Below are 10,894 nucleotides of genomic sequence, written 5' to 3' on the forward strand. Positions count from 1 at the left end.
GTCTCGCTCTTGCCCCAGACGTGGAGGTTTGCTGGGCTTGGTAGGGCATCGTAGACAGCTTGGACAAGGAACCGGACGCGGTGGAAGTCTGCCTGCATGATGTTTGACCTTGTAATTCTGCGCTGCGGTTATTACTCAATCTAACTTTGTTCTTGTCTTTGCCACCTACTAATTCAATATTATCTGCCAACCTTGATGTGCAATTTATTTCTTCAGTAAATCAGTAATTATTTTGTTGAAAAGTTGTGATCCTAGAAAACCATAGTATTCTGCTAATCTGAGTACATGAATACACCTATGGATGTCCATCTCCATATATAAATAAAATTATCTCCAAATGGTTTTTTTTCTCATAATTTTCTTCATGGATATTTATCAAATGCTTTCCGAAATCTACACATCTCCAAACTTTAAACAGATATTATTGACATTCATGTTGCAATTAACTTAAAGTTCATAAAAATAATATAAATCATTTAAGATTAATGTAAACTATTAAATGCAAATGTAATGAATGAAAATGGATTAAAAACAGAAATCTATTCAAAGTAATATCTTTGAAGGAGATCAACGTTAATAAAAATACGAAATATGAGATCAACAGTTGAAGGATATAGATTGTTTCAAGTCATATAAAGTAACTACGAAAGTATAGTTTTAACATATTTGAATTTTTAAGCCGGTTGTTACATATAAGGTACTGAATTTGGATTTTTAATCATTATCAAATCAAAAGGCAAAGCAGGCCCAAAGGGCCAACACCTGCTACTAAAATCTGTTTTTAATGTTTCATGTTTAATTAAAACAAAAGGTTGAATTAGATCTCTCCAATATTAAATTCCTAGTCGAACAACTAGGATTTTGTTGAGAGTGCAAGTCTTCAATATTAATTTCAAGATCAGATATATGTGATTGTAAATTGTAGGTAGGCAGAACTACATTAGGAGTTAAGTATGCAAGAAAAAGTATTTTGCACAACTCTTCTATAAATAGAGAAAGAATTTCCTGTCTCAGTTTCTGCAATAAGGCCCGATTTGTGTTGTAAACTGGGTAGGCTAAATAAGCCATCAGGTTCATTTTCTGTTGCTACTTTCTTAGCATTACCCAACTAGACTGAGGCAGCCCATCCATGAGTGAAATCCTCACACATCTGTTTGTTTATTACCTTTAGACTTGATTTTATTCCTCTGTTCCTTTTTTTTCTCGACCTTTTGTACACTTCAAGTCATTTAAAATTCTGCTGCCTGGGATTTGTATTATTCTGTACACCCATCATCATTCCTGTATTTGATGACCTATACAAATCCACAATTAAGTTGGTTCATATATTTCATTGTCAATTCCTAACTTATGTTTGTCATTTGTTTCAACTTCAAAACACCTGAAGTTGCCCAATCTCCTTAAATTCTTGCCTCCCAAACATACTTTACAACTTGCAGCCAAGTCTCAACTACCAGGAACCTAAATGCTAATTGATTTCCACAAAACTCCTTTAAATTGTTCCTTAAAATCTCCTTGCACAACCCAGCAACAATCTTTTAGTTTGGAAATCTTTAAAGTATTACATTAATGGGAAATGCCACTCTTTCCTTCCTGTCAATGGTTGATAACTTAAGAGTGCAGGGGTGGTTGCATTTGTCAGTGGATAATAACTCAGACAGTAGCGGTGGTTGTATTGGTGTCAAGGGTCAAAATAATCCTTAGTCACTTTATTGGTGTTATTCCTACCTTTATATTTGCATTCGCCTTGATAATATTTTTGGAAATATTAAATTGACATTTAAAGTAAAACTTCACATACAGTCTAATTGTTGTTATCTATTAAGCAACGCAACATATTTAAAAAACAAATACATTCAAATGCTGGTTCTCAAACTTTCAAAGTTGAGAGTTCCAAATATTTTTCTTTCCTTCTTCCGCTATATCTCACTTTATATATTACAATTTGGAAAAGTTAACAATTGATTTGCCCCAAGGCTACAATTTTTTGTTTTAGCCAGCTTCACGACGGAAAAAGTTTCTTAATTTTATACAACTATGTGCATCTCACTTTTTCCAAATGCATTGAGGGGAATTCCAGATATACGCCCACATCTTGCTATGCAAATTGTTTTGTTATTTTGGGGGGTAGGGGGTGGGTGGGATCATCTGGCTTGACAGACAACATTATATAATACTTTTCAAATACTACATTCTGCTTTCTTTGAGGATATCCAGAACAGTTTATAAATTTCAATTCTGATTAATTTTATAATACGTTTTACTGACTGGCATGTTTCAATGAATGCGTTCGGTTCTACTGTATAAACCAGAAAATAAGAAATTCCTTAATCTCTGAAACCAATGCTACCCTGTGAATCTGGGAATTTAGTGGTGGGATTTGTTCAGATTTTAAACACACCTTCAAGCTGGGCATCTTACATAGGCATTTTATTTCTGCTCAACCGGATGAAAAGCTGTGAAATCCTCCTTGACTCCTTACCATAATGGATCCATTCTTTACAAAATGGCTTTCATGAATGCAAAATAGTGAATTGCAATGAAGACAAGGTGGGGGCAAGAATGTCCCAGGACTCCCACAATTCAAGTGGAATTCCATAATTTTAAATGGACAGAAGTCCCTAACGTTTTTGTTTGTATTGAGGCAAGTAAAAAAAAAGAGAATAATAAGCCTATGGTATCATTACCAAAAAACTGTCACGAATGAGAACCAGATCCAATCTCTATATTATAATGAATCATAAAATATCAGCAACAATGAAAAAAGTATTTCATGACAATAATTGTCCCAAATCCTTTGGCCCAACCAATCCACCAACAACAGAAACATTAAAGTGAACTAGAGATTCAACCGATCAAACCTTTATCAAACAGCATATTCTTCTTCCAGAATCCAAGCCCAGCCTCATCTTTTTACAATCGCGAATTTGTTTTAGATACCAAATCATCAATGATAAACACCTCCATTCAGAGAAAGACAATGATAACTATAGGTTTAGAACAAGGAGTAGGTTACCTGGCCCTAAATCCTGTTCATCAAGATCCAGGAGCACCCATTTTCCTGCACTGTCACTATATCCCTCGATTTGCTTCATATCCAGAAAGGTGCCTGCATTTGGCCCGTAACCCTCTAAACCTTTCCTATCTACGGGCATGCCTAAATGCCTTTGAAATTATGCTATTGCACTTTCCTCTACAGCTTTCTCAGAATTAGGAATTTGATAGATAAAAATGCTGTGCAAATATACACAGTAAACAATATTCAAACACACATCAGAAAGGAAGATGTGTCAGTAAACCACCAGGAGTATTCACGAGCAACAAATTCAATCCCATCACAACACCTCTGCATTTCCAAACAAATTCTTGATCTGATTTACCAGATGTTGGTGCAACGGACTCTGTCACTGTTTATTGTCTATCCCCAACTTCCACTGAAATGAGTGAGTGACTTGCTTGGCCATTTCAGATGACCGCCAAGTCAGTCACATGTCTGTGGAACTGACATCACAAACGGGGCAGAATCAGATTCCTTCCCAGACAGATATTAGAGAAACAGTTCCTTTCTGACTACCACCATGATGAGTGTTTTTTTTTAAATTCCAGATTTAATCAATTATTTGTATTTAAATGAAAAGGTAATTGAAAACAAACAGTAACTACTACACCGCTAATCCTCTCAGCTGGTCTTGAAACCTCATTCTGTCCATCAGCAACCTCTGGAAGATGGCGAGAGACCAGGAAGGAGGGCAAACTTTAAAAAATGACCAGCATTTCCAGATTCAATGTTGCATTTTCTGGTTTCCCTACAACTCTCAACAACATTCAAATAGTATAAAACTCTGTCATGCATCTTTCATTATGTGCAAATCAGGCATCATCTCCATCCTTACTACGTGACAGAGGCTCCAAGCCTACAACCAAAATAATACACCCTTTAACCTCTTCCTAAACACGAAAACCTTGTTGTTCTGATATTTCCATGTGTATTCCACCTCCAAGGATGGAATATTCAGTTTATTTCATCTGCAACATTTTCCCTGACTGCTGCATCTTGACCTCTCTCTTTTTGCTGCAAAATCTTCTATCTGATGAACTTTTTATTGTCTCAAAATCTCTCTATCTTGGGCATTCTGACAGGAAGTATTCCTCTATACCGAGTACAGAATTTAATAAAATTATCTTTCTAAACATCCCAGATGGAATTCAACAGTTAAAGATACAATCTAAGCCACAATAGATAAACAGGGTACAAATCAAAAGGTACAGGTTCAGATCCATTTTCAATGAGCAGCTGAAATATTATACAATGAAACATAGCCTTTTAGATATTAATACAATTCAAAGGTATAAACCAAAAATATAATCACTTCTACCATTTTATTTTTTATAAATGAACCACTTACTTACTACTTCATATGTTTAATCCAGAAACAGAAACATTGATTCCCAGAAATATACAAGCCAATGTTACAGTATCATAATTATTAACTGCATAAATATTACATCCTAAGTGCACTAAAATCTGGTCACGGTCAAAATGATTTTAGTCTAGGATATCATAGTACAAAAACCAAACGATGTATAATTTAAAATATTTATGAGCAAAATTTAAATCACTTATTCATACATTATGTTCAAAAACAAAATCGAACATCAACTATTACAATAAACTGCTCGGATAAAAAGGTTTTCTGTTTCATTATCGATCCTCGCAAAAGATTCATAAGTTAATAACGTTGCTTTTGAAATTCTACCTTCATTAAAATTGTGACATTACAAAGTCTGATCTGCCAGTGCAATATGTCAGGCCTCGACACCACCTGTCATTTGCCTTTGAACCAACTCCAGTTGCCTCACTCTAGAAATGTATGACAGCGACAGATTAAAAAACGCCAACACCACCACCTCCTACCTACACACAAACTGACAATCGCCGCAATGGAGCACTGTGGGTGGAAACGACAACGCACAAATACGCCGCAGTAAAGGAAAATCTTCGCGTTGGTCACGGAGCAGATCTTTCCTCGTCCCACGGCACAGACATAGTGATCAGGATACGCACCCCAAAAGGAGCAAAATCCATAAGGGTGCAAATATAAATGAACTGTCAGAAGAACTCTCGGCGGGTCGAGCAGCATCTGTCGGGGAGGGGGGACCACAGTGGACGTTCGAGGTCGAGACTCTGCAGCAGGACAGGGACCAGCGACCTAAATAAGAGGGGACCCGATTGCCGATCCACCTACAAACACCGGGGTTCGGGGTGGGGTGGGGAGGGGAGGGTAGAGGAAGGGAGGAACAGACTCACCGCCTGGTAGCGACTGCAGGCCTGGTGATGCTGCATCATCCTCGCTGCCTCAGCAGAAACGCTCGCCCGTCGCTTCCTTCCCCCAACACGCTCGCTCGCTCCGCTGCTGGTGTTGTTGTTCTTGCCCTCGACGTTAACTCACGATCTCGTTCCGCCCGCCGCCTTTACCCCTGTTGCCGCCTCTGCCTCCTCCTGTTGCCGCTGCCCTCCCCAACTGCCGACTGGAAGTAAACAACCCGCCGCCAGCGATTCCAAAGCCGGTCGGTCGGCGCACTGAACGCGGCGCAGGCCTGCCCTTTATGATGTCACTTCCTTGGAACGTCCCGCCACGCCCCCGCCGCTCGTCTAGCGTCATGGCCTTTCAGTCAGCTTGAGTTGAAGAGGGGGTGGGATCCCCATTTTAGTAGTGTGGGGGAGTCGATTAAATATGGGGAGTGGGATTGTAGGATGACAAAATATGCTGCATGGGTGATTTGAAGAAGGGTGAAAATAGGTAGAAGTAGAGTAGGGAGAATCTGCGGTATATGGTATATTCAACAGGCTGTGATGGGGCTTGTGGTACAGTGGGATTTGTGGGATTAGGGTATGGAGAAAATGGGATAGTGTAGATAGACGCCAAATGCTGGAGTAACTCAGCGGGATAGGCAGCGTCTCAGGAGAGAAGGAATTGGTGATGTTTCAAGTCGAAACCCTTCTCCAGACTGGGAGCCGGGGAGAAGGAGCCTAGAGATATGGAAAGGTAGGGTGTGAAATCGACAGATCAAAGCAGATGTCGATAAGGAAATGTAGAATGGTTCATTGTTAACCGAGGGGAAGGTGACAATGAGGCATACAATCAGTAATATTTGATCAGGCGGTCAGTAGAACTAGTCGGAGAACTAGGATAGGGGAGGAACGGAGAGAGAGGGAGAAATCAAGGATTACATTGAAGCGAGACCAGAAGTTAGACAAATCAAAACTCATGTGGCTGGGTTGTAAGCTGCTCAAGCGAAATATGAGGTGCTATTCCTCAAATTTGCGTTGGGTCTAACTCTGACAGTGGAGGAGGCCCAGGACAGAATGGTCAGTATGGGATTGGAAGGGGGTGTTTGTGTTTTGCAACCCAGAGATTATGTAGGCCTAGGACGGACGGAGCGGATGTGTTCACTTAAACAATTACCGAGACTGCGTTTGCTCTCGCCGATATATTGGAATTAATATATCTGTAGTAGTGTATATAGGATAATGTGTCTGGCAAGTCGAGTCAAGAGTGTTTTATTGTCGTATGTCCCAGATAGAACAATGACATTCGTACTTGCTGCAGCACAACAGAATATGTAAACATAGTACACTGTAAACAATATAATAAACTAGACTAAGTGGTCCATCCACCGTATGGACCATACACTGGCATCTGGGAAAGGGAGAGGAGGGGGCGTCTGCCTCATGGTCAACTCTGCATGGTGCTCAGACGTGGCAGTCCTGCCCAACTCCTGCTTTCCACACCTCGAACATTTGGCGGAGAAGTTGTAAGTTATTTGGGCAAATCCTCCAAAATTATGGAAGAAATTGGATAAGCACATGGATATTTTAAAAGACAAATTTGCTGGCTGCAACGGAAACCCCCCCCCCCAATCCACATCAAGAATCAAACCCGTCTGGCCTGTGGACTTGGACATCACACAACGGTGTGAACAGGAAAGGCTGAGACGGAGATAACGAGATTCTCTTGGATACACAAAGGGAGGAACCAAGCCTCAGCAGACGGTGGTAAACAGGCCAGCACAAGCACAATCACCATCGGGGATGATAACGATCAGGCTGAGGGATCATGACATCAGCAAACCCCTTATCATCGGAAGCCTATTGTTCATGCCAGATCGAAACTGGGAAACATCAAAAGAACCCCTTTTATCCAGAGGACCACCTGGGGGTTTCAAAGGAAGCTCAGGTATAAAAGTCGAAGTCAAGCCAGAACTCTCTCTCTCTTCCTGCTCTTCCTGCTCTGCTGGACAGCTCGTGGGCCTGCATCGACTTCGCTGTGAGTATCCTGGTGACCTGGTGAACTTCCCGAAATAGGAGGTTGAGGGGAGAAAGGTCAAGGGGGAGTATGCTTACAAGTAAAATTGTTAAAGTAAGTTTTACGACGTGCCCGATAGTTTCCGTTCATAGTCTTAGTTTAAAGCATAAGTTTAGCCACGCATTGTGTAGTGTTGGTGAGATTCGATTTCTCATTGTTTAATAAAGCCTGTAAATTTTAGACTTGCTTTGAGTCCATCTTGGTTTCTGTTTTCTCTCATCAGCACACTCTGGTCAATTCAACCTTTGTATCATATCCCACCATAATTCCGAGGTCTAGAACCTAGGGGAATCCCTTTTGTGGAGTAAAGGGAAACGCAAAACCCCTACAAAGTACCGTCCCTTCTACCTCCCAAGGGAATTCACCTCCATCATCCTAACCGGAGTCTACATCCCACCCCAGGTAGACGTCCGTCTGGCACTGGAGGAACTGCACGCCATGGTCAACAAACAGCAGACGTCTTACCTCGTGGCATTTACCACCATTGCTGGGGACTTCAATAAGGCAAACCTCAAGAATTCGCTCCCTAACTTCCACCAACATGTCTCCTGCTGCACCAGAGGACCAAACACCCTCGACCACTGCTACACCACCATCAAGAATGCCTATCGCTCTATCCCTCGCCCTCACTTCGGTAAATCTGACCATACTACTGCTTCTTCCTGCCTACAGGCAGCAATTAAAGACCGCACCCCCAGAGGTGAGGACAGTACAGAGCTGGTCGGGAGGTGGGGGGGGGGGGGGGGGGGGGGGGAGGGGCAGAGGAACAACTCCAGGACTGTTTGGAGTCTGTAGACTGGGCAATGTTCAAGGACTCGGCAACGGACTTGAACGAATACGCCACAGTCGTTACAGACTTCATAAAGAAATGTGTGGAGGACTGCATCCCCACAAAAACCTTCCGAGTGTTTCCCAATCAGAAACCTTGGATAAACTTTGAGAACTGCACTCTTCTGAAGACCAGACACCAGGCATTCATGTCTGATGATACAGTGGTCTGCAAGAGGTCCAGACACGACCTTGGTAAGGTCATCAAAAAGGCCAAAAGGGACTTCTGCTCCAAACTGGAGGATGAGACAGATGTTCGGCAGCTGTGGCGGGGCCTGAATGCAATCACCTCCTACAAGGCAAAATCAGGAGGCAGCTCAAACGTCGGCGAAACATCACTCGCTGACGAGCTCAATGCGTTTTACACACGCTTTGATACGAAGAATACTTATGTGCCTTCCCGAGCCCTCATTCGCTGTGATGGTATTTCAGTCACAGTCACAGAGGCCGACGTCATGAAATCCTTCAGAGGGGTGAACCCTCGAAAAGTGCCTGGACCTGATGGTATAACCGGTCGTGTTCTAAAAACCTGTGCGGACCAACTGGCTGGAGTTTTTACGGACATTTTCAACCTCTCACTTCCGAGGTCTGAGGTTCCCACCTGCTGTAAAAGGGCATCAATTATACCAGTGCCCAAGAAGAGCAAGGTGAAGTGCCTCAATGACTATCGACCAGTGGCACTAACGTCCGTGGAGATGAAGTGCTTTGAGAGATTGATTATGGCGCAAATCAACTCCTACAAGGCGAAATCAGGAGGCAGCTCGAATGTCGGCGAAACATCACTCCCTGACGAGCTCAATGCATTGTCCCCAAACCACCCCCTCTCCTGGCACTTTCCCTTGCAACCGCAGGAAATGCTACACTTGTCGCTTTACCTCCCCACTTGACTCCATTCAAGGACCCAAGCAGTCTTTCCAGGTGCGGCAGAGGTTCACCTGCACCTCCTCCAGCCTCATCTATTGCATCCACTGCTCTAGGTGTCAGCTGCTCTACATCGGTGAGACCAAGTGTTGGCTAGGCGATAGATTCGCCCCACACCTCCGCTCGGTCCGCAATAACCAACCTGATCACCCGGTGGCTCAGCACTTCAACTCCTCCTCCCATTCCGAATCTGACCTTTCTGTCCTGGGCCTCTTCCATGGCCAGAGTGAGGCCCACCGTAAATTGGAGGAGCAGCACCTCATATTTTGCTTGGGCAGTTTACACCCCAGCAGTATGAACATTGACTTCAGGTAATCCCTGCTTTCTCCTCCCCTTCCCAGCTCTCCCTCAGCCCACTGTCTCCGTCTCTTCTTTCTTCTTCCCGTCCCCCCCCCACCCACACATCAGTCTGAAGAAGGGTCTCGACCCAAAATGTCGCCCATTTCCTTCGCTCCATAGATGCTGCCTCACCCGCTGAGTTTCTCCAGCATTTATGTCTACCCATTCACACAAGTTCTGTTATCCCACTTTCCTCACCCACTCCCTGCACATTAGGGGCAATTTTACAGAGACAAGTTAACCTACAAAGCCAATGCGTCTTTGGAATGTGGGAGGAAACCCACACGCTTGCAGGGAGAATGTGAAAATTCAACACGGACAGTGCCCGAGGACAGAATCGAACACAGATCTCTGGCGTGTGAGGTAGCAAGTCTACCAGCTGTGCTACTATATATATTTTTTCCAACACACAAAAAATTATACGTTGATAACTTTGGTTACTAAAAAAATGAAAATATCCATTTTCAGTTTTAAATCTCCAAGTGACGCTATGTTTCTCCTTTACAGCTACTGTATGTTTTAATTAAGTTCAAAACTATGGGGCAGTACATTGGCCATAAAGTTGCTGCCTAAAAGTGCCAGAGACCTGGAATTGATCCTGAATATGGGTGCTGTCTTTATGGAGTTCGCTCCTTTTCCCTTTGATCGCATGGGTGCTCTTGTTTCCTTCCACATTCCAAAGGTGTGCAGGAACCTATTTCAGACCTAACCCAAAACATAACTGTAATAAACTATCCCTGCTAATCCTTCTCAATTTGTTCCCATCATTTTGGCAATTTTCCACCTGGTTATTTTCCTATATCTATTCTGTTTTCTGTGAATATTTCTGATTATAGAAAACGGTCATTAAAATAATCCATAATAATAGTGAACATATGCCCTGATGGTATTACAGTCACAGTCACAGAGGCCAACGTCAGAAGATCCTTCAGGGGGAGAACCTTCGGAAAGCGTCGCAGGGCGGCCGATGATGTGCTGGCCGTGGTTGTGCGCATGTGCAGGGGGGAGGATGCGCTGGCCGTAGCATTGCGCATGTGCAAGGCAGCCTGCCGTGCCGGCGGATGAGGAGCGAGCGGAGAGCGGAGACCCGGCGGCCTTGACACGGATGGCGGGAGGAGACGGAGATTGACAGAGAGAAAGATATAGAGAGGGGAGTCCGCCCAGAGTTGAACGGCAGGTGTCCTGCCTTGGCCGGAGGCTGCCTAGATTTCGAAGCCCTAGGCTTCAGCCTATGAAGCCTAGTGGTAAATCCGGCTCTGTGAGGCCCCCCTCGATCTCGAGGCCCTAAGCTTAAGCTTGTCAAGCTTATACGTAAATCCGGCCCTGGATGAGAGTCTGGAGAATGATGCAAGTGTCTTGGCACTCATCCCAAACAGCTCCGCAACGGTGAAGTCCCTGATTTACGGACCTTCTGATGATAGAGAAAATGGGTGGGATGT

General features: G+C 43.3%; 1 protein-coding gene across 4 annotated transcripts in view; it reads right to left on the bottom strand.

Annotated features, from left to right (window-relative positions):
• Window positions 1-5,615, bottom strand: part of ndfip2 (Nedd4 family interacting protein 2) — an 80,745-nt gene extending 75,130 nt beyond the window's left edge. For 2 of the 4 annotated variants that reach the window (XM_033022938.1, XM_033022937.1), the window contains exon 1: window positions 5,309-5,615. In XM_033022938.1, coding sequence (XP_032878829.1) covers window positions 5,309-5,347 — 39 coding nt within the window. In that variant the 5' untranslated portion in view covers window positions 5,348-5,615. The remainder of the gene's footprint in view (window positions 1-5,308) is intronic. The other 2 variants (XM_033022940.1, XM_033022939.1) reach the window with 1 other exon arrangement.
• Between the last annotated feature and the right edge of the window lie 5,279 nt (window positions 5,616-10,894).

Source organism: Amblyraja radiata, chromosome 6 (genome assembly GCF_010909765.2).
Source record: "Amblyraja radiata isolate CabotCenter1 chromosome 6, sAmbRad1.1.pri, whole genome shotgun sequence".
NCBI lineage: Eukaryota > Metazoa > Chordata > Chondrichthyes > Rajiformes > Rajidae > Amblyraja > Amblyraja radiata.